This window comes from Neoarius graeffei, chromosome 2, assembly GCF_027579695.1.
Source record: "Neoarius graeffei isolate fNeoGra1 chromosome 2, fNeoGra1.pri, whole genome shotgun sequence".
Classification (NCBI taxonomy): Eukaryota; Metazoa; Chordata; class Actinopteri; order Siluriformes; family Ariidae; genus Neoarius; species Neoarius graeffei.
Window position 1 is genome coordinate 1013858 of NC_083570.1, and position 24971 is coordinate 1038828.

Sequence of the window (24971 nt, forward strand, 5' to 3'; positions counted from 1 at the left end):
ATTTGTGTTTTTATCCCTATTTTTGTTTATCAAAACTACAAATTTATAAAATCTCAGTCAATTACGAATAAAAAAATAATTTCCTGAAACACCTGCAGCCAGACACACCAGCGAGTGAGCGCTAGTCAAAGTGAATTTAAGAATGAATAAACATTTAAACAGAATCAGTAAGAAAACAGTTGAGGATTAAGATCTAAAGTAAAACTTTTGGAACCTTCAGAACCCCGTCCACGTTACAGCGGAGTCTGTGCAGTTAGCATGTTGGGGTTCATTCATGTAAACGATCAGCTTATTAACCTCTAAAGATTCCTTGTCATGCTAACCCGCTATCATTATTTTTAATGATTAACTAAATTTACGTTCGTGTCAGTCGTGTGAAACTGTGCGACCTTCACGTGGATGAGTCACGTGGTGTGACTGGCTGCAGACGTTTCATCCAGTAATCAACACGACTGCATCAGAAAATAGAAAATCTAATGACGCTGAGAAACAGCCATTACTCCAACAGAGTCTCGTTAACGCGGCAAGGCGAATACGAACACACACAACGCTGGTGTTGAGTTAGCGCTCAGCTCGTACCCTTAAGGTTCAGGATCCAGATAAGAGCTCCATTACCTGGAGCGTAAAACACAGCGCTTACACAAGTGTTTACTGTTTAGCATGCTAACTCACATGCTAATTACCAAAAATGAGTAATGCGACGATGCATTATAAGAACTTGTCTAGTTTGAGGCGGAGCCATCGAGAGGTCACACCAAACTCAGTCCCTGATTGGTTGGCATTTCTGAGGAAGCTGTGAACACCGCTGTGAGACGGACACGCCTGGAGAATAGAAAAATAACTTTACTGGAACATTAAAACAGCGATAATGTAGAAAAAAAAAGGGTCAGGATAAAAAAAAAAAAACAAAACTCTGGCTTCTGGAGGAAGAACGCAATCCCAGGATTCATCTGGATCCTTCTGGAAAATTCTGTTCATCCGGGTTAGGAAGGACACAAGACTGCAGAAAGAGAGAGACAGACAGTGAGAAGGAGAGAGAGAGGACAAGACAAACAAGCTGTCAATCACAGAGTGTGAACCAATCAGCTGGTTCCTGCAGTCTGTCCACTGAAACCCCTCCCCCTCCTCAGAGTCTCATCCGTCCCAACCCTGTCCACATAATCCACACCGCCCCAGTCCCGCCCCTAGTTGGACTTTGTTTTGCACATATTTGCTACATTCAAATAACAAGACCTTTAAAACAGAAAGGTGTGGAAAATGACAATTACTGCTTCAGAAAAATAAATAAATAAACTCGTTCATGTCACACTTCGTGTCCAATATAATTGTCGGTTTTGGTGCTAATTCACCTGTAAACTGCTGCAGTCACTGATAAACAGAGTGAAATTCCCTCTTACTGTAAAAGGCTGAGAAAAAAACCAAACAAAAAACTGTGTGAAACAGAAAAGTGAGGCGTCATAAAGACAAAACCTGTTGAGTTTTTTCAAAAGAAAGCAACAGGATCTGGCCACGCCTCCAAACCTGATGACATCATTCATCGTACACACTCACTCATCACTTTTCATAAAAACACACACACACACACTGACACAGGAGGCTGTTTGACCTGCTGCTCTCCACACGACCAGAGATCATCACGAGAGATCATCCTCATCCCCCGCACCCCCATCCTCCTCATCCCCCTCACCCTCCACATCATTCTCATCTCCCTCATCCACATCACCCTCACCCGCCTCATTCCTCTCACGCTCACCCACATCATCCTCCTCCCCATCCCCCTCACATCCTCCTTCTCTCCCCCTCATCCTCTGCACCCCCCTCACCCTCCACATCCCCCTCATCCTCACCCACATCAGCCACATCACCCTCACCCCCCATTCCTCTCACCGTCACCCACATCACCTCACCTTCATCACCCACATCACCCTCCTCATCCCCCTCACTCCTCTCATCCTCACCCACACCCTCATCATCCTCATCCATCTCACATCCTCCTCCTCTCCCCCCACATCCTCACCCACATCATCCACATCACCCTCACCATCCTCATCCCTCTCATCCTCACCACCCTCCTCACCCACACCACCCACATCTCCCTCCCCCATTCCTCTCACCCTCATCATCCTAATCCTCATCCACATCACCCTCCTCACCACCCATATCCTCATCACCCTCACCTCTCTCACCCACATCCTCGTCCACATCACCCTCACTCTCGTCACCCACATCCTCGTCCACATCACCCTCACCCACATCCCCCTCATCACCTCATCCTCATCACCCTCCTCACCCACATCCTCGTCCACATCCCCCTCCCCCATTCCTCTCACCCTCATCCTAATCCTCATCCACATCACCCTCCTCACCACCCACATCCTCATCACCCTCACCCCTCTCACCCACATCACATCCTCACCCTCATCACCCACATCCTCGCCCACATCACCCTCACTTTCGTCACCCACATCCTCATCCACATCACCCTCACCCACATCCCCCTCATTCCTCTCATCCTCATCACCCTCCCCTCATTCCTCTCATCCTCATCACCCTCCCCCCATTCCTCTCACCCTCATCCACATCACCCTTATCATCCTAATCCTCATCCACATCACCCACATCCTCATCCACATCCCCCTCATTCCTCTCACCCTCATCCACATCACCCATACCCTCATCATCCTCATCCATGTCACCCTCCTCACCTTCACCCCCTCATTCCTCTCACCCTCATCATCCTAATCCTCATCCACATCACCCTCACCCCCTCATTCCTCTCACCCTCACCCACATCACCCTCCTCACCACCCACATCACCTCATCCTCCTCACCCACACCCTCATCACCCTCACCCTCTGCCACATCACCTTATCCACATCATCCTCATCCACATCACCCTCCTCACCCACACCCTCCTCACCCACACCCTCATCATCCTCATCCACATCACCCTCCTCAAACACACCCTCATCACCCTCATCCACACCCACATCATCCTCACCACCCACATCCTCATCCACATCACCCTCACCCCTCTCATTCACATCCTCACCCTCATCACCCTCCCCATTCCTCTCACCCTCATCATCTTCATCCACATCACCTTCCTCACCCTCCTCACCACCCACACTTACCCTCATCACCCTCACCCACATCCCCCCCATTCCTTTCATCCACATCACCCTCACCCACATCCCCCTCATTCCTCTCATCCACATCACCCTCCCCCTCCCCCCAATCCTCTCACCCTCATCCACATCACCCACACCCCCATCACCCTCACCCCCTCATCCGCATCACCCTCCTCACCCACACCCTCATCATCCTCACCCTTATCCACATCACCCGCCTCACCACCCACATCCTCATCCACATCACCCTCACCTACATCACCTCATCGACATCCTCCTCCTCACCCACACCCTCATCATCACCCTCACCATTCCTCTCACCCTCCCACACATCACCTTATCCACATCACCCACACCCTCATCACCCTCCTCCTCATCAGCCTCACCCACATCCCCCTCATTCCTCTCATCCTCATCAGCCTCCCCCTCATTCCTCTCACCCTCATCAACATCACCCTCCTCCTCATCACCCATATCCACATTACCCTCCTCACCACCCACATCCACATCACCCTCACCCCTCTCACCCACATCATCACCCACATCGTCCACATCCCCCTCACCCTCGTCACCCACATCCTCGTCCACATCACCCTCATTCCTCTCATCCTCATCTACATCACCCTCATCCACATCACCCTCCCCCTCATTCCTCTCACCCTCATCCACATCACCCACATCGTCCACATCCCCCACATCCTCGTCCACATCACCCTCATTCCTCTCACCCTCGTCCACATCACCCTGCCCCTCATTCCTCTCACCCTCATCCACATCACCCTGCCCCTCATTCCTCTCACCCTCATCCACATCACCCTCCCCCTCATTCCTCTCACCCTCATCCACATCACCCTCCCCCTCATTCCTCTCACCCTCATCCACATCACCCTCCCACTCATTCCTCTCACCCTCATCCACATCACCCTCCCCCTCATTCCTCTCACCCTCATCCACATCACCCTCCCCCTCATTCCTCTCACCCTCATCCACATCACCCTCCCCCTCATTCCTCTCACCCTCATCCACATCACCCTCCCCCTCATCCTCTCACCCTCATCCACATCACCCTCCCCCTCATTCCTCTCACCCTCATCCACATCACCCTCCCCCTCATTCCTCTCACCCTCATCCACATCACCCTTCCCCTCATTCCTCTCACCCTCATCCACATCACCCTCCCCCTCATTCCTCTCACCCTAATCCACATCACCCTCCCCCTCATTCCTCTCACCCTCATCCACATCACCCTCCCCCTCATTCCTCTCACCCTCATCCACATCACCCTCCCCCTCATTCCTCTCACCCTCATCCACATCACCCTCCCCCTCATTCCTCTCCCCCTCATCCACATCACCCTCCCCCTCATTCCTCTCACCCTCATCCACATCACCCTCCCCCTCATTCCTCTCACCCTCATCCACATCACCCTCCCCCTCATTCCTCTCACCCTCATCCACATCACCCTCCCCCTCATTCCTCTCACCCTCATCCACATCACCCTCCCCCTCATTCCTCTCACCCTCATCCACATCACCCTCCCCCTCATTCCTCTCACCCTCATCCACATCACCCTCCCCCTCATTCCTCTCACCCTCATCCACATCACCCTCCCCCTCATTCCTCTCACCCTCATCCACATCACCCTCCCCCTCATTCCTCTCACCCTCATCCACATCACCCTCCCCCTCATTCCTCTCACCCTCATCCACATCACCCTCCCCCTCATTCCTCTCACCCTCATCATCACCACCCTCCTCCTCATCACCCTCATCCACATTACCCTCCTCACCACCCACATCCACATCACCTTCACCCCTCTCACCCACATCCTCATCACCCACATCGTCCACATCCTCGTCCACATCACCCTCACCCACATCACCCTCATTCCTCTCATCCTCATCCACATCACCCTCCCCCCCATTCCTCTCACCCTCATCAACATCACCATCATCCTAATCCACATCACCCTCCTCACCCTCATTCCTCTCACCCACACCCTCATCACCCTCCTCACCACCCACATCACCCTCCTCACCATGCACATCCTCATCCACATCACCCACACCCTCCTCACCACCCACATCCCCCTCATTCCTCTCATCCTCATCACCTCATCCACATCACCCTCCCCTCCCCCATTCCTCTCACCCTCATCATCACCCTCCTCACCACCCACATCCACATCACCCTCACCCCTCTCACCCACATCCTCATCACCTTCATCGTCCACATCCCCCTCGTCACCCACATCATCCACATCCCCCTCACCCTCGTCACCCACATCCTTGTCCACATCAGCCTCACCCACATCCCCCATTCCTCTCATCCTCATCACCTCATCCACATCACCCTCACCCCCTCATTCCTCTCACCCTCATCAACATCACCCTCCTCACCCACACCCTCATCACCCTCATCCACATCACCCTCCTCACCACCCTCATCCTCACCACCCTCATCCTCACCACCCTCATCCCCCACACACTCATCCTCATCATCCTCCTCACCTTCATCACCCACACCCTCATCACCCTCCTCACCACCCACATCCTCATCACCCTCCTCACCACCCACATCCTCACCCACACCCTCCTCACCCTCATCACCCACACACTCATCCTCATCCTCCTCACCCTCATCACCCACACCCACCCTCCTCATCCACATCACCCTCACCACCCTCATCACCCTCATCCTCATCACCCACACACTCATCCTCATCCACATCATCCTCCTCACCCTCATCACCCACACCCTCATCACCCTCCTCACCACCCACATCCTCATCCACATCACCCTCACCTACATCACCTCATCCACATCACCCTCCTCACCTCCCTCATCCACATCACCCTCCTCACCCACACCCTCCTCACCCACACCCTCATCCTCCTCACCCTCATCACCCACACCCTCATCATCCTCATCACCCTCATCCTCCTTACCCTCATCCACATCACCCTCCTCACCCACACCCTCATCCACATCACCCTCCTCACCCTCATCCACATCACCCTCCTCACCCTCATCCACATCACCCTCCTCACCCTCATCCACATCACCCTCACCCCTCTCACCCACATCCTCGTCCACATCACCCTCAACCTCATCACCCACACCACCCACATCCTCGTGGACATCACCCTCACCCACATCCTCCTCCTCACCCAGACCCTCACCATCCTCATCACCCTCACCCTCCTCACCACCCACATCCTCATCACCCTTACCACCTCTCATCCACATCACCCTCACCCCCCATCACCCAAACCCTCACCATCCTCATCACCCAAAACCCTCCTCATCACCCACATCCTTATCACCCTCCTCACCCTCACTCCTCTCACCCTCACCCACATCACCTCATTCACATCACCCTCTTCACCCACACCCTCATCATCCTTATCCCTCTCACCCACATCCTCATCACCCTCTTCATCATCCACACCCTCATCACCCACAACCCCTCATTACCCTCACCCCCTCATTCTTCTCACCTCACCCTCCTCACCCACACCCTCATCATCCTAATCCTCATCCACATGACCCTCACCCCCTCATTCCTTTCACCCTCACCCACATCCACATCACCTTCTTCACCCACATCACCCTCCCACCCTCACATTCCTCTCACCCTCACCCATATCACCCTCCTCACCCCCTCATCCTCACATCCACATCACCCTCCTCACCCCCTTGTCCTCATCACCCTCACCCACATCACCTCATCCACATCACCCTCCTCACCCTCATCATCCTCCTCACCCTCACCCACGTCACCCTCCTCACCCTCACCCCTCATCCACATCACCCTCTCATTCGTCTCACCCTCACCATCTCATTCACATCACCCTCTTCACCCACACCCTCATCATCCTCATCCCTTTCACCCACATCCTCATCCACATCACCCACACCCTCATCATCTTAATACCCTCGCCCACATCACCTCACTCCATCATCCTCATCCACATCACCCTCATCCCTCTCACCCACATCCTCGTCCACATCACCCTCACCCTCCTCACCTCATCCTCACCCCCTCATTCCTCTCACCCTCATCCACATCACCCTCCTCACCCACACCCTCATCATCCTAATCCTCATCCACATCACCCTCACCCCCCTCATTCCTTTCACCCTCACCCACATCACCCTCATCATCATCACACTCCCACCCTCACTCCTCTCACCCTCATCACCTCATCCACATCACCCTCCTCACCCACACCCTCATCATCATCACCCTCCCACCCTCATTCCTCTCACCCTCATCACCCATACCCTCCTCACCCACACCTTCATCATCCTAATCCTCATCACCCTCACCCCCTCATTCCTCTCACCCTCATCACCCATACCCTCATCCACATCACCCTCACACCCTCATTCCTCTCACCCTTATCCACATCACCTTCCTCACCCTCATCATCCTCACCCCCTCACAACTTTAGTGCAGTTTTGAGTCGTGACGAGGTCCAGATGAAGCAAAACTAATCGAGAGCCACTGGTGTAGACCATCCTGTCCTGTGGTCCTGCCCCATCTCCTAGCCAACCTTCAGTCCAGTCTATATTTCAGTACCCTTACACGCCCATCCCTTAGTCCTGTCCAGCCCCTAGTGTGAATTTTATTCGAATTCAGCTCGTCCCCTTCACCAGTCCTGAGCTCAGTCCACAGTTATAGCCAAAACAAAGCTCAAGTGCACTTATAAATCACCGAGTAATAAAGATTTGGTTAATGTACTCTGTGTGTGTGTGAGAGAGAGAAAAAAACACCTGTCACTCTCTCACACCACCACAGCTGATCAATGCAGCAAAAGCAGAAAACATAATGAAAGGTCAAAGTTCAACCACTATAACGAAGGCAAAAAGAAAAGTAATTTCAGAATCAGAAAGAAGTTAAAGGTCAAAGGTCAAGCGAAGTAAAAGGAGAAATAAATAAAAAAGTGGAAGTGTCACGGTCTGTGTGTGTGTGCGCATCTGAAATGTGTTACCTTTTAGGATGTAATCAGTCAGCAAACTGGGAACTTTATCACTGTCATCCCTCATGGCATGTAAAACTAACACACACACACACACACACACACACATCACTACACTGCAGCATCAGGAAAACTAGAACTGTCAACGTTCAGATCATTTAGACCTCACACACACACACATATATATTTACTCTTAGTGAGGATCTGCAGGTCTTCAACTGATGGAGCGCCGCTTCGCTTCTCATACGGTATAACTGTAGTTAAATACTGAGAGAGAGAGAGAGATATTAATGCATATACAAATATATCAAGCTATAAAACAGATTTTGAAATGCACAGAAATGAAGGGATGAAAAAAAGGAGCAGAGATGGAGTTTTCTTCAATTTCTCAATTATAGAGGAAGAACTCACAGTGAAGCACGAGAGAGAGAGAGAGAGAGAGAGAGAGAGAGAGAGAGAGAGACAGGAGGAAAAAGAAACAGAACGAGAGAAAGATGGAGAGAGACAATGAAACAGATGAGAGAGAAAGTGATAGAGAGAGAGATAGACAGAGGGAGCATGTGGTACAGGTGGAGGACAGACAGGTTTGCGTGATGGTGTGACAGAACACTGTGTGGACGCAGGATATAAATATGCAATGAGTTCTGAACTTTATGTAAATGAGAAGTGAAGTGATGGCCAATAGGAGTGAGGGGAGGAGCTACGCTTCCTTAGTTTTAGTTCCACCAGTCTGTTCTCACTATACAAAAAAGAATGGAGGCGGGGTTTTCACACATTCACTAAGGTTATCAGTGAAACCATGGCAACAGGTAGTAAAGACAGGACACGCCCACCAGCAATCAGCGTAGTGTGATTTGAGCATCATGAGACAGAAAATCAACAATGACATAATCGCAACATAAAACATGCAGACTGCGCGTGTGTTTCTCCTCACAGTCCCGGGTGTGTGCGCGCGCTCTCCCCGGGGCGTCCCGCTCGAGCTCCTGCCCTTCCTCCTCCTCTTCATCAGCTCCTTCTGTCTGTTCTGCACGTCGATGAGCAGCGAGATGAAAGTGTTCTTCACCTCCTTCTCAAAGTCCAGCTCATCACGCAGAGCCAGCTGATCGATCAGCTCCTCAGAGAACACCCGGATCTTCTTCTCCACCTCGTCCAGCAGCACCTCCAGCTCACACACACTCATCCCATGCAGACCTGACACACACAAAATAAGTTTCCTCATCAGCACATGCTCACCTTTATTTTTTTGTCCTAATATGTCTCTCTCTCACACACACACACACACGTGGTGGTGACACTGACGCTCTTCATAGCTGCTGGTGGATGAGGAGTGTGAGAGTGTGTGTAGCTCCTGGGACAGGATGGACAGGTCTGGTGGGGACACACACTGCTCCGGCTCTGCATCTGGAGACTCCTGCATCATCTCCTCAATCTCTGAGATCACCTACACACAAAAAAAACAACTAGCATTTATTCCTTCGTCAAAGCTATTAACTGTTTATAATATTTACATAATAAAAGATAAAAACACTCCTGAACAACCCTGAATAATTTATAAACGCACTAAAGTTCACTTGTGACAATCTAATGCTATAAGCTCATTAATATTCATTACATATGTTAAAATCTTCACATATTCAAATATATACATGCATTTAAATACTGAATGTTTTCCATTACGATGTTTCTTGCACCTCAGGCATTCTTTTATTTTTTCAAATGTGTGTGTGTGTGTGTGTGTGTGTGTGTGTGTGTGTGTGTGTGTGACCTGTTCCGCAGTAAACAGTGGTTCCTCATTAACGCAGGAGACGATGATGGAGTGAAGGTCCATCTGCTCCCTGAGTTCCTCATCATCAGACAGGTCCAGATTCACACCGTCCACCTTCTCACACACACACACACACACACACACACACACTGATGACCTGCCACTTTTCATATTCCACTTTCCATATTTGGGCACAGCTTCCTGTTGTCATTAACACCCACAAAGAAATGACAGAAGAGTGAGAAGGAAAGAATGGATGAAGGGAAAAGAGGGATTAAAAGAAAGGATGAAAAAAGAAATGGATGGATAGAGTGAGTTACCGTTTGCTGGATGAGGTTGAGTGAGGGAAGATGGAGAGAACGAGTGTGAGAAGTCTTCCAGTCCACAGGCATCACATTCCCGTAGTTATCTGTCAGAGCGTTCCATATCCTACAGACAGAGAGAAAGACAATTTGAACACATATACACCCCCACACATGAATGAGTGAGACAGAAAAAAAAAAAAAGACAGTGACTAAGTGAATCTGTCTCACTCTCACACTATAATTACTTATTATATAATGTTCTGATCTGGCCCCGCCCTCCAGCCACACTAAACCTACAGTAACATTTATTACGAGCACGCCGTCTCCATCTGCACTTCATCCAGAGAACATCAGCGGGTCGAACATCGCCAGATCCGATCTACCGATTAATCGGATTCGTTTGGCAAACACTACAATGTCTTATTTTCCACCAACACCGGTCTGATTAATTAGATTTGTACAGCAAAGTCAGCGAGATTGGATTCATATTCAGAAGCTAAGCTTGTCGAGATCAGATTTGTACATTAGGCAATGGCAAATCAGACTCTCATACTAAACCTGGCGACATCAAGCCGGGATCTCACCGGGCTGCGACGGCTTGCGAACGTCATGCGCGAGAGAGTTTCAAAAGCGTCTCGAAACATTCACGGGGCTTCTTAATTTCCTCGCATGAGTCGCTCCTTCGTCGCTGAAATTTTAAACATGTTCAAAAAATTCATGCGACAAAATTTCTCTCAAAATAGCTGCAAATGCATCGCGAACCCTTCGCAAGTCAGTTTCCGTGAGACAGGAAGTGCGAGTTCTCACTGGGCTGCGACAGCCTGCGACGAGTTGGAGACACAGCAATTGCGATAAAATATGCGAATATCAATTCAGTGCGATTCCAAGTGAAAATTGTCGCTAATTCGCATATTTTATCGCAATTGTGTCTCCGACTAGTCGCAGCCCAGTGAGATACTGGCTTCAGATTGGCACAGCGACCTGTGTGAGGTCCAGGATACGGATATCAGAGAGAAGGGACTGGGTTCGCAGCTCCAGGTTGGAGCAGACTGGTGTGTGTGTGTGTGTGTGTGTGTGTGAGAATAAAAAAAAGTTTATAATGTGAATATATTTTTAAAAAATAAAAAAAATAAAAATGCATGACGTCATAACTAAGTTTTCAAAAGGGATGCGATCAGAGCCCATTAAAAGCAGCCTGTGTTTGGATCTTACTCGTCCTCTCGGAGTAAATTCTCCTCGGTGATGGGTTTAATATCGGGCAGGTCCTCACAGTCTGCGGAGCTGCTTCTGAAACACAAGTTCAGTTTCTGCTCCAAGTCCTGCAGCAGATCCTGCGGGGACCTCCAGCTGCTCCTCTCCCCGGCTGCCCCGCCGCTGCTCCTCTCCCCGGCTGCCCCGCCGCTGCTCCTCTCCCCGGCCGCCCCGCCGCTCCTCTCCCCGGCCGCCCCGCTGCTCCTCTCCCCGGCCCCGCTGCTCCTCTCCCCGGCCCCGCTGCTCCTCTCCCCGGCCGCCCCGCTGCTCCTCTCCCCGGCTGCCCCGCCGCTGCTCCTCTCCCCGGCCGCCCCGCCGCTCCTCTCCCCGGCCGCCCCGCCGCTCCTCTCCCCGGCCGCCCCGCTGCTCCTCTCCCCGGCCGCCCCGCTGCTCCTCTCCCCGGCCGCCCCGCTGCTCCTCTCCCCGGCGGAGCAGAAAGCTGAGTGTTCCCCCTGAGGAAGCGGTTCTCCCGGCTCAGACTCCGAGGCCGCTGTAAACTCGTTAAAGTCCTGCCAGTCTTCCTCACACTGAGCCGACAGAGCCGCCATGGCTCTCCGCGGGACTCCTGAGAGAGTTGGACCGGACAGGCAGCTCCTCTCACCGGCCCCAACCTGCTCCGAGACCCGGTGACGAAAACACGGCGCTCTTCCGCATCCCGTCCGAGCAGGGAGTACGTTTGTGCGTCGTGACGTCACATCCAAAGTGCGTGTTGACGCTGCACGTACATGACGCAATGACGTACACTGTACTGTTTTTTTTTTTTGGGGGGGGGAAGAATCCAATATGGCCGAATAGTGTGTGTGCATCTATTTATCTATTTGTTTTTTTGTCATTTATTCTTTATTTAGTTGTAGTTTTACATGTTGTCTTTATGTGACTTCTGTGTGCTGAGATTGTGATAATTTTATAACAAATAAACAAGAGAAAAGAAGCCAAGAAGCCTTACACTACGTTCAGACTGCAACCTGAAACGACCCATATCCGATTTGTTATGAAATCCGATTTTTTTGTTAGGCCGTTCACATTACCAATTATATGAGACTTGTATGCGATCTCCAATATGAACGGAAAACGACCCAAAAGTGTCCCGCATGCGCAAATTGACACGTAATAAGCACATCTACGTAATACATAAACAAAAAAAAAAAAAGCGCACTCTTCATGTTTCATGATTTTTTTTGTTTGTTTAATTATCTGGTTAGTGTTAAAGTGTGAGGTCGCGTGTGTGTTTTTGTTTCTGAACTGAAATGAAACCGTGTAGCCTGGTAACGAGGGTTGACTCCTAAATGTCTCTCTAATTTCTATATAAGTGCACTACATGTTACTAGGAAGTAATGGATTTTTAAAAACTCTATAGTGCACTCGAGCTTCAGTAGGCAGTCATTTGGGATGCGGCCGCTGTATTACCAAACTCTTAATTCAGGCTTAATAATTTGCACATATTTATTTCGTCATATTAATAAAAATTTTTTCTACATTTTTATAAATATTTATTTAGATTGTTTATAGCCAGCTGAATTCTGCAGCTTCTCTCAGCGCTGGCTCAAGGTGCAGAAACACCAGTGCAGTTTGCGATGGAGATGAGGCGAGACCTGGCGATGTGGTTTTTGTGGCGGCGGCGGAACTCACACAATAATCTGATTAATGTGGGCAGCAGACTAATGAGACCGAAGGTGTCAAATTACTGGAAATTTCCAGAACAATCTTATCTTGTAATCCAGGATGGTTTAAGTTATAAATCAGTTATAGAAACTGTTTTATTTAATCAGGCTAACAGATCAACATCCAGGTCCCTACCAAATCCACCATTAGCTTGATCAATTCTATAAAAGTCTATTTAAATTCTGAAAACTGTACAAATGTTGTTGTTTTCCACCAAAGAGGCGGGATTAGCCAACGCAGAATAGTGACGTTTGTCTCTTGTTGATGACGTGTAGGTCGCATGAATGCGACCTGTCCGGTCAGACTGCAGTCGCATGTGAAAATATCGGATATGCATCGGAATTAGGACCACATATCCAAGCGGCCTGGGTCGCATGTGAAAAAATCGGATCTGTGTCGTTCAGACTGTCAATTAACAAATCGGATACAGGTCGCATATGGGCAAAAAAATCGGATATGGGTCGTTTCAGGGTGCAGTCTGAACGTAGTCTTTGTCACACGTACACTCAAGAACAGACTTGAACACGATAGTGAAATCTAACCTCTGCATTTAACCCATCTGAAGCAGTGAACACACACACACACACACACACACACACACACACACACACACAGAGCAGTGGGCAGCGATGCTACAGCGCCCAAGGAACAAGTGGAGGTTTGGTGCCTTGCTCAAGGGCATTTCAGGCCAACCTCAGGCCACAGCTGCCTCATATTAACCTAACCGCATGTCTTTGGACTGTGGGGGAAACCGGAGCACCCAGAGGAAGCCCACACATGGGCCTTTTCCACTACCCTTTTTCAGCTCACTTCAGCCCAACACGGCTCGCGTTTCGACTACCTCAGAGCAGCACGACTGAGCTCGCTTCAGCCTTACTCAGCACCCAAAACTCGCACGGTTTTGGAGTGGGGCTGAAGTGAGCCCAACCGAGCCAAGTGGGGCTAGGGGCGTGAGGAGACACTCCCCTGTGCACTGATTGGTGAGGAGGAGTGTCCTCACATGCCCACACACGCCCCGCAAGCACGCTGGGATCTGTAAACACCATTACACGTTGTCTCTTGCTAGCGAGCTCGAACTCCATGTCAGAAACTGTTCCATCGTCTGTGTCTGTGTTGTCCGTGTCGTCTGTGTCCTCGTCGTCTTCATTGAGAAGGAATTGAAGAAGTTCCCTCTCTTTCTGAAGCCTTATGCGCCTCGCCTCATCTATACGCTCTTGCCAGTATCTGTTGGCATTGTCAGTGACAACAAGCCACAGCACCAAGACCAGCAACACTAACGACTCCATGTCCTCCATGTTTATTGTTTACTATCCGGGTCGTGAGACTACCGCTTAAAAGGTCACTGATGTCACTGTTTGCGCCGCCTAACGACATCACGTGATGTCCACCCACTTTCACTAACTCCACCCAATGTGTCCACCCACTTCCAGCCAGCACGGTTCAGCGCGGTTGTAGTCGAAATGCAACCCCAACAGCCCCACTCAGCTCGACTCAGCCCAACTCAGCACCGCACGGCTCAGCCCAACTTAGCCGCGTTGGTAGTGGAAAAGCCCCGACAGACACGGGGAGAATGTGCAAACTGCACATTGAAAGGCCCCTGTCGGCCACTGGGCTCAAACCCAGAACCTTCTTGCTGTGAGGCGACAGTGCGAACCACTACACCACCGTGCCAAACAAACTAAATAACTCTTGTGCACTAATGCATGAGTGTCAGTATTTACTTTGTGATCATGTTGTGGATCTGTATGTCATTACACCCAACACTTTTCTTTCTAACTTCCTTCAATCCTTCTTTCCTTTCAAATCTCATTGTGGCAGCGGGGGTGTGGTCAAGCATCGGTCTGTGACCGGAGGGCGGAGTCAGGCAAGGTAAGTGGCAGGATCACTGCACCTGATGTTAATTAATGTGTTTGTGTGTCTTCCCCAGTGACCGCGCCCTATTTAAGGAGAGAGAGCGAGAGCAGAGGGAGCTCTCTCCCCAACCAGACGACTGATATGTGTGCGTGTGTCTGAGTGTCTGGGAGAGTGGTGTAACGCTGAAAAGTGGTACAATAAAAAGAGTTTTGTGAACTCAGTGCTGGCCTGCCGTCCTTCTGTGCTCCACCCACCCATACGAACTGTCACAGTGGTGCTGAAACCCGGGAGTGAGCACAGAAGAGAACAGCCCCATGGAGTCCTCCCCCTTCACAGACCTGATCCACGCCCTCACCACGGCCCAACAGAGCCAGCACAAGGCGCTGTTTGCCCTCCGAAAGGAGCAAGAACAACGGTTCGAGGCCCTGGTGCTGGCGCAACAGGAAGATCGTCGGGCATTCCGGCACCTCCTCGCGTCGGCGGGGTCCACCAACTCCACCGCCGCAGGCCCTTCCCCCTCACCCTAATGAAGATGGGCCCGCAGGATGACCCCGAGGCCTTCCTCACGCTCTTTGAGCAGGTAGCCTAGACCTCGGGGTGGCTGGTGGAACAGCGCGCAGCGCGCCTCCTCCTCCTGCTAACGGGAGAGGCGCAGCTGGCCGCGCTACAACTCCCCGCCGACCGCCGGCTGGCCTACGCGGACCTTCGCCGGGCCATCCTCCAGCGTGTGGGGCGCACCCCCCGAGCAACAACGTCAGTGCTTCCGCGCTCTGCGCTTGGAGGAAGTCGGCTGACCGTTCGCGTTTGGCCAGCAACTCCGGGACGCCTGCTGGCAGTGTTTGAGGGCTGACAACCACGACGCCGAGGGACTCATCGACCAGGTGGTACTGGAGCAGTTCATCGCGCGTTTACCAGCAGGAACTGCAGAGTGGGTCCAGTGCCACCGCCCGGCGTCGCTGGATCAGGCAATCGAGCTGGCGGAGGACCATTTGGCGGCTGTCCCGACGGCAGGACAGCAGACAACCTCTTCTCTCCTCTCCTCTCTCTCTCTCCCCCTCCTCCTGTGTCTCCTCCTCGCCCCATTCCCCCACCGTGGAGGCGGGGGCTGGCGCCACCTCAGCCAGCCCGCCGCACCCGCAGTGCCCTCCCGTTTCTCCCTTCTGTGTCTGTCTCTCCCCCAGCTCAGGTGAGTGAGCCCCAGAGCACTAGTGCAGAGAGGAAGCCCGGGCCGGTTTGCTGGCGCTGCGGGGAGCCGGGCCACCTCCAACAGCAGTGCTCGGTGATGGAGGTGGGCGCGGTGGTTTGGATCCCCGACGCGCCAGGAGCCACCCTCGATCGGGCCAGAGCGTATCGCATACCGGTGAGTGTCCAAGGGGATACATATCAGGTGTTGGTAGATTCTGGTTGTAATCAGACCTCAATCCACCAAAGCCTGGTGCAAGACGAGGCATTGGGGGGAGCACAATTGGTGAAGGTGTTGTGTGTGCATGGGGATGTTCACAACTACCCTCTAGTGTCGGTCCACATTCTTTTTCGAGGGGAAAAATTTATAGTGAAGGCGGCGGTTAATCCTCGCCTTACCCACTCGATAATTTTGGGGACTGATTGGCTGGGATTTGGGGAGTTAATGAGTCATCTAGTGAAGGGTGGGTCCTGCCATAGTTTAACAGGGGGAGGTCCCAGTGTCGCTTTGGCGGGAGCAGCTGTCACAGAGCCGTCTACGTCATCTCCGCGTCAGAGTGAGGAGCCGCCGGCTCCTCCTCTCTCTATTGGGGAATCCCTCGCAGATTTTCCATTAGAGCAGTCGCGAGACGAGACTCTGCGGCATGCATTTGACCAAGTGAGAGTAATTGATGGTCAAATACTCCAGCCTAACGCCACCCCGTCCTTCCCCTACTTCGCAATTATGAAGGATAGATTATACCGAGTGACGCAAGACACTCAGACTAAAGAGCGAGTCACGCAGCTTTTGATCCCAAAGAGCCGCTGGGAATTGGTATTCCAGGCGGCTCACTTTAATCCCATGGCTGGACACTTAGGGCAGGATAAAACACTAGCCCGAACAATGTCCCAGTTCTATTGGCCAGGGATTCGCGGTGATGTCCATAGGTGGTGTACGGCGTGCCGCGAATGCCAGTTAGTAAATCCAGCGGCCATTCCAAAAGCGCCTTTGCGCCCTCTGCTGTTAATCGAGACCCTGTTCGAAAGAATTGGGATGGATCTCGTCGGGCCATTAGATCGGTCAGCATGAGGGTACAGCTTTATATTAGTTCTGGTGGACTATGCAATGCGATACCCAGAAGCAGTGCCTCTTTGCAATATCTCAGCACGCAGTATTGCGGAAGCACTCTTCCGCATCATCTCCCGAGTTGGAATCCCGAAAGAGATTCTGACTGACCAAGGCACCTCATTTATGTCACGTACACTGAACGAACTGTATGGGTTGTTGGGTATTAAGCCGATCCGCACCAGCGTGTATCACCCACAAACGGACGGTTTAGTTGAATGGTTCAATCGCACCCTCAAAAATATAATTAAAAAATTCGTAAGTGAGGACGCACGTAATTGGGATAAATGGCTTGAACCCTTGCTATTTGCAGTGCGAGAGGTCCCCCAAGCCTCCACGGGGTTCTCCCCATTTGAATTGTTATATGGACGTAAGCCGCACGGCATTCTAGATGTGCTGCGGGAAAATTGGGAGGAGGGACCTTCACCAAGTAAAAATGAAATCCAATACGTTATTGACCTGTGTGCAAAACTCCACACGCTCGCACACCTAACTCAGGAGAATTTGCGTCAGGCCCAAGAACGACAAAGCCGCCTGTACGACAAGGGTACGCGCCTTAGGAAGTTCGCACCGGGAGATAAGGTACTCGTACTGTTGCCCACATCAACCTCCAAATTAGTCACCAAGTGGCAAGGACTCTTTGAGGTCACACGGCGAGTTGGGGACGTTGACTATGAGGAGAGGCGAACGGACAGGGGTGGGGCGCTACAGGTTTACCACCTCAATCTGCTCAAACTCTGGAACGAGGAGGTCCCCGTGGCATTGGTGTCAGTGGTTCCGGAGAAGGCGGAGCTGGGGCCGGAGGTTCAAAAGGGAACATTGGCATCACATACCTCTCCGGTCCCCTGTGGAGACCACCTCTCCCCGACCCAACTCGCGGAGGTTGTCCAGTTGTAGACCGAGTTTTCGGACAAGTTCTCACCCCTGCCCGGCCACACCAACCTCATAGAGCACCACATTGAGACGCCCCCGGGGGTGGTAGTGCGTAGCCGCCCTTATAGACCCTTCCCACGTGACGTCACGACAAACGCGGCCGCCATTTTGGACATGAACTACCAGTAGTCTACCACAGCCAACAACGAGGAACGACAGCGAAGCATCGAAAGGAATATAGCCATCAAAGAAAGTTTTTACTTTCAGCAAGACTTCCATCATGCCATTATATTGTTGTGCACCTGGATGTAGTAACCATCAACACACAAGGTAAGATTTATCATTTTATCGGATCCCGACAGATGCTGACCGACAGAGAAGATGGATGGTCCCTAAAATATTGGCAAAATGATGTTTATTGACATAGCAATCGTGTGTAACGGGAAGCATTTGCATATCCGAAGTGTTGTGTTTACATCAAAGATAAAATAAACCGATATGAAAACGACTGCTGCTGCCGTTGGGGACACAAACTAGTAGAAAGGAAGTGTGCCAACAGACTTCCTTTGTGGTCGATTCTGCTTTAAGGTAAGATGCATTTAATTATTCGTCTGCTGTGGGTTTGGAATCGGTAGCCTGACCGATTCGTTCATGTTTGTTGACGCGTGTTGAAATGGAAGATTGGTTGTTGACATGATTTCCAGTGAAGCTTTGGTGCTGCTGTGGATCAGATGTGTTGAGTAGCCCGACTGTTTTTTTTTTCTTGCGTGTGGTATCATTGTTGACGCGAGGTTGTTTTTTGAACATGCCAATGCGGACACGATTTCCCCTGATGAGTTATGACTTCAGACGCGATGCGTGTGTGGAGTCCGCGTGATATGTGCGTAAGATAGGCTTCTCATGTGTTTGGAGATCCGCGCTCTGAGACAAGCGCAAGCACCCCCCCAAGGGAAAAAAAGGGACCCCCCGAAAATATCGGCATAGTTCGAACACTGGGTTGGAGAAAGTAATGGCAAATAGTGAGTGCACAAACCATAGAAGGTAAACTGTACACAGCGCCAGGGCAGTGTGATGGTATGTCTACTTTTAGATTGTGTTAGCTTATCAATGAACACACTCGTCACTCGACGAGTTTCACGTCTTTACGACGGATACTTAAATGTGTGTTAGGTATTATTGTTGCAGTCTAAGCAGTCATTGTAGCAGCTAGATGAGTGAGAACCGAAAGGGTCTGTGCCATAAACTGTTATTTCTTCATGTCCAAAATGGCGGTCGCGTTTACGAAGGTCATGTGAGTGAAAAGGGTCTATAGGCTACCCGAACACAAGAAAAAAGTGGTTTGGGAAGAACTCGAGGCCATGCTCGAAATGGGCATTGTCGAGGAGTCCCACAGTGACTGGAGCAGCCCAGTGGTCTTGGTACCCAAGGCCGACGGGTCGGTCCGGTTCTGTGTAGACTATAGAAAAGTCAACGCGGTGTCTAAATTCGACGCGTACCCAATGCCTCGTATTGATGAGTTGCTCGATCGACTAGGCACGGCTCGCTTTTACTCAACATTGGATTTAACAAAGGGTTATTGGCAGATCCCCTTGACTCCATTATCTCAGGAAAAAACGGCCTTTTCCACACCGTTCGGCTTACACCAATTTGTCACACTTCCTTTTGGGCTGTTTGGGGTGCCCGCTACGTTTCAGCGGCTGATGGATAGGGTCCTCCGCCCCCACGCCACCTATACAGCCGCCTACCTCAACGACATTATTATCTATAGTAATGACTGGCCGAGGCACCTCGAACATCTGAGGGCCGTCCTTAGATCGCTGAGGCAAGCGGGTCTCACAGCCAACCCGAAGAAGTGTGCGATTGGGCGGGTAGAAGTACGGTATCTGGGCTTCCACTTGGGCAACGGGCAGGTGCGTCCCCAAATTAACAAGACAGCAGCAATTGCGGCCTGCCCGAGGCCCAAGACCAAAAAGGGGGTGAGACAGTTCCTGGGGCTGGCTGGCTATTATCGTAGATTTATACCTAATTATTCGGACGTCACCAGCCCGCTGACTGATCTGACTAAAAAGGGGGCACCAGATCCGGTCCAGTGGACGGAGCAATGCCAGCAGGCTTTTTCTGAGGTAAAGGCTGCACTGTGTGGGGGGCCACTTTTACACTCCCCTGACTTTTCTCTCCCCTTTATGTTACAGACAGATGTGTCGGACAGAGGGCTGGGGGCTGTTTTGTCCCAGGAGGTGGAGGGGGAGGATCGCCCCGTACTGTATATCAGTCGGAAGCTGTCAGTGCATGAGGGGTGTTACAGCACCATTGAGAAAGAGTGCCTGGCGATCAAGTGGGTGGTACTCACCCTCCGTTACTACCTGCTGGGACGCCCTTTCACCCTCTGTTCGGACCACGCGCCCCTCCAGTGGCTCCACCGCATGAAGGATGCCAACACATGGATCACCCGTTGGTATCTGGCACTCCAACCCTTTAACTTCAAGGTGATCCACAGGCCGGGGGCGCAGATGGTCGTGGCAGACTTCCTCTCCCGTCAAGGGGGGGGGGAGTCGGCTGCGGGCCGGACGGCCGCCCGGCCTGAGTCGGGCGGTGGGGGTATGTGGCAGCGGGGGTGTGGTCAAGCATCGGTCTGTGACCGGAGGGCGGAGTCAGGGAAAGTAAGTGGTAGAATCACTGCACCTGATGTTAATGTGTTTGTGTGTCTTCCCCAGTGACCGTGCCCTATTTAAGGAGAGAGAGTGAGAGCAGAGGGAGCTCTTCCCCGAACCAGATGACTGATGTGTGTGCGCGTGTGTCTGAGTGTCTGGGAGAGTGGTGTAATGCTGAAAAGTGGTACAATAAAAAGAGTTTTGTGAACTCAGTGCTGGCCTGCCGTCCTTCTGTGCTCCACCCACCCATATGAACTGTCACACTCATCTCATCTCATTATCTGTAGCCGCTTTATCCTGTTCTACAGGGTCGCAGGCAAGCTGGAGCCTATCCCAGCTGACTATGGGTGAAAGGCGGGGTACACCCTGGACAAGTCGCCAGGTCATCACAGGGCTGACACATAGACACAGACAACCATTCACACTCACATTCACACCTACGGTCAATTTAGAGTCACCAGTTAACCTAACCTGCATGTCTTTGGACTGTGGGGGAAACCGGAGCACCCGGAGGAAACCCACGCGGACACGGGGAGAACATGCAAACTCCACACAGAAAGGCCCTCGCCGGCCACAGGGCTCGAACCCAGACCTTCTTGCTGTGAGGCGACAGCGCTAACCACTACACCACTGCACCGCCCTCCTTTCAAATCATTTGGAAATATTTCAGAAACATTTCTGGTGATTGTAGTAGTGATTAGAGTTAAAGTAGCCCACATCTTTCCTGAATACATTCCTGAGTACCGATAAACTAATAGATTTAGAATCTAATCTACATTTTAAAACTAGATGTGCACTTGTTGTTGTTAGGGTTTTGCTGGGAATCGAACGCGGGTCGCTAGTGTAGTAATCCAGCAAATCCCCACTAGGCCACCAGGGGAATGACTTAAGTGCAGAGGAGTGAGGTGAAAGTAGAGTAGAAAAAACGGTTTATTTACAATGTTCAAAATCCAAGGCAAAAAACAAAAGTATAACCCAAATGCTCAGAAGATACACGGGCAAAAATTAAAAATAAAAATCCAAAAGTTCAAAGCCAAAACAAAAGCCAAAAATCAAAAAGAAGGGGCAAAAAACCAAATGCTCAGAAGATCCAAAACGGTAAATACAAAGTCCAAAAAGTCCACAAGAAAGCAAAGTACAAAAACCACAAAGACATAGGCAAGGATCACGGAACAGAAGTTGCTAATGATAACCATCACAGCACAAAGACTCCGTGACTAGGGACCAAACTGAGGAAGTATTTATACACAAAACTAAATAGAACACAGGTGACAATAATGAGGACTAGGCGGGGCACAAGGCACATGGAAAAAACAAAAGGCACATGGCTGTCAAAACAAAACACAACACACAGAAACAATAGCGGCCTCTAGCAGTCAAAACAAACATGACAACAAAAGGAAATAATAGCGGCCTCTAGAGGCCCAGATAGTCCAAGTCCTAACAGTTGTACTTTGCAAAATGTTCTGTTCCCGTGTTTATACAATTGCATATAGATCTGTAATGAATTTATCAGAATTAATCAGTAACCGAATGATATTTAGCAAAGCTGGGGACTGGCCAGCTGCTTTCCATTGCCAATATATTATTGCAAATTAATTCAAGAAAATAAATCTCCTGATTCAAACACAAGCAAATGAACAAAACGGACAACCTTTGGGTTTTTGTTCGCTGCTATCACAATGTTCAAAGAGCAAACATCAGCCGGATTTTGTTTGTTGCAGTATGTGTTATTGATTTTCCTCCTACTATGAAGGAAGAATTCCCAACACTGTGTTTAGGAACGTGTTCCAATCCTGGGCATCAACAGTGACACACCACTGCTGAACAATTAACTGGGCCATATTAATACACATGTTGTAAAGTGTATGGCAGCCACATCATTCAGATTTTTACATAAGGAGATGATCATGAGCTTTTTTCCACCATCAGGTCAGTGTTACAGGTGCCTGCTGTAGTGAGGAGCTGCGGCCGTGTTACAGACACACACTGTAGGATGGAAACAATAAAACGAGCAAACATATCATTATTACGGGCTCCTATCAGTTTCAGTCTGACCCATCACACTATATCGGATCTTTACGGCAGATACACTCCACGGCTACTTTAATAGGAACGTGTTCTTGATTCTAAGATCCCTGTTCTTGGCTGTAGGAGTGGAACCCAATATGGTCTTCTTTCCCCTGTTGCATGCTGAGATGCTTTCCTGCTCACCACGGTTGTAAAGAGTGATTATATGAGTTACTATATCCTTCCTGGCAAAAAATAAAAGCTCCAACCACCTCAAACCTGCCCATTTCCCTCTGACCCTCTCTTATCAACAAGGCATTTGTTTTTTCCACCCACAGAACTGTCGCTCACTCACTCACTCGATGATGTTTTTTGTTTTTGGCACCATTCTGTGTCGAGACTGTTGCGTGTAAAAACCCCAGGAGGAGATCAGCAGTTCCTGAAATACTCAAACCAAAAATACTCATCTGGCTCAAACCAACACCCGTACTGCCACAGTGAAAGAAAGGAAGTCACACTTCACTGCGAGATCACGATTTTTCCCGTTCTGATGTTTGAACATTGTGAATGTTAACTGAAGCTCTTGATTTGTATCTGCATGATTTGATGCATCGTGATTTTATGCTGTCAAGGGATCGGCTGATTAGATAACTGCAGAAAACAGCAGGTGGATGGTGAGCGTATCTCCATTCTCAATGATCACCTTGGAACAATTGAATGGTATAGTCCACAGATTACATCCACACGTGCCATTTTTTGTGTGTATGATCAAACTGCTTCTAGTTCTTAAAATTCAACACAGGTATGAGCTCTTGTACATCATCGCAGGGTTGAGGTATCACACCGGAGATAGAAAAGGACCATGATATAAACCAGTATATACCTGATCTTCATAGCACAGAGACAGCTCTGGTTAAAGTAGTAAACGACCTACTGTTGGCGTCTGATCAGGGCTGTGTCTCGCTGCTTGTGTTGCTTGACCTTAGTGCAGCATTTGATACCATTGATCATTCCATTCTTCTGGATAGACTAGAAAATGTTGTGGGAGTTAAGGGAACGGCCCTCTCCTGGCTCAGGTCTTATCTAACTGATCGCTATCAGTATGTTGATGTAAATGGTGATTTTTCTAGACATACTGAGGTAAAGTTTGGTGTTCCACAAGGTTCTGTCTTGGGTCCACTGCTTTTTTCTTTATGTACGTTCCCTCTGGGTGATATTATTCGTAAGCATGGTATTAGTTTCCACTGTTATGCTGATGACACACAGTTGTATGTTTCTGCAACACCTGATGAGAGACACCAGCTTAATAGAATTGAGGAATGTGTGAAGGACATTAGACACTGGATGCTTATTAACTTCCTTCTGCTTAACTCTGACAAGACTGAAGTACTTGTACTCGGACCACATGCAGCTAGAAGTAAGTTTTCTGATTCCACAGTGACTCTGGATGGCCTTTCTGTTTCTTCACGTGCAGCAGTAAAAGACCTCGGAGTGATTATTGACCCCAGTCTTTCATTCGAAACTCACATCGATAACATCACCCGGATAGCTTTCTTTCATCTCAGAAATATTGCTAAGATAATAAATTTAATGCCACTACATGATGCGGAAAAACTAGTTCATGCTTTCGTTCCCTCCAGGTTGGATTATTGTAATGCCTTACTGTCTGGATGTTCCAATAAGTGCATAAACAAGCTCCAGTTAGTTCAAAATGCAGCAGCAAGAGTCCTTACTAGAACTAGAAAATATGACCCCATCACCCCTGTCTTATCCACACTGCATTGGCTCCCAATCACATTTCGTATTGATTATAAAATACTACTATTGACCTTTAAAGCACTGAATGTTCTCGCACCACAGTACCTGAGTGAACTTCTGCTCCTCTATGACCCGCCACGCCTACTTAGATCAAAAGGTGCAGGCTATCTGCTGGTACCTTGTATAGTGAAGGCTACATCAGGGGGCGGAGCCTTTTCTTACAAAGCCCCACAGTTATGGAACAGCCTTCCAAGTAGTGTTTGGGAATCAGACACAGTCACAGTGTTTAAGTCTCGGCTGAAAACATATCTGTTTAGTCAAGCCTTTTGTTAATGGTGTTTATGAGGTAAAGGAGTAGATCTGGAGGATCCTCAGACAGAGTGTTTTGGTAAACTGGGATGTATGGATGCTGTCAGTCCCCACTTGCTTGCTCACTCGA

At 50.1% G+C, this 24971-nt stretch overlaps 1 protein-coding gene across 1 annotated transcript; it reads right to left on the reverse strand.

Moving 5' to 3' along the window:
• Positions 1-825: 825 nt before the first annotated feature.
• On the reverse strand, positions 826-12121 carry fez2b (fasciculation and elongation protein zeta 2b). Its single transcript, XM_060913543.1, has 9 exons — positions 11866-12121; positions 11399-11568; positions 10202-10310; positions 9882-9995; positions 9416-9557; positions 9051-9307; positions 8308-8383; positions 8129-8194; positions 826-1000 (listed from the first exon to the last, which is right to left on the reverse strand). The coding sequence occupies exons 1-9, from the start codon at positions 11983-11985 to the stop codon at positions 984-986; spliced, it is 1071 nt and encodes a 356-aa protein (XP_060769526.1). The 5' UTR covers positions 11986-12121; the 3' UTR covers positions 826-983.
• Positions 12122-24971: the final 12850 nt, after the last annotated feature.

What these genes read in the sequence shown, in the direction of transcription:
- fez2b (XM_060913543.1), bottom strand. Translation starts at nt 11,985, where the DNA reads ATGGCGGCTCTGTCGGCTCAGTGTGAGGAAGACTGGCAGGACTTTAAC. An exon ending in AACACTCAGCTTTCTGCTCC is followed by an intron (nt 11,569 to 11,865) that starts GCCGGGGAGAGG and finishes GCAGCCGGGGAG; the next exon opens with AGGAGCAGCGGCGGGGCAGC. An exon ending in AATTTACTCCGAGAGGACGA is followed by an intron (nt 10,311 to 11,398) that starts GTAAGATCCAAA and finishes CTCTGTCTGTAG; the next exon opens with GATATGGAACGCTCTGACAG.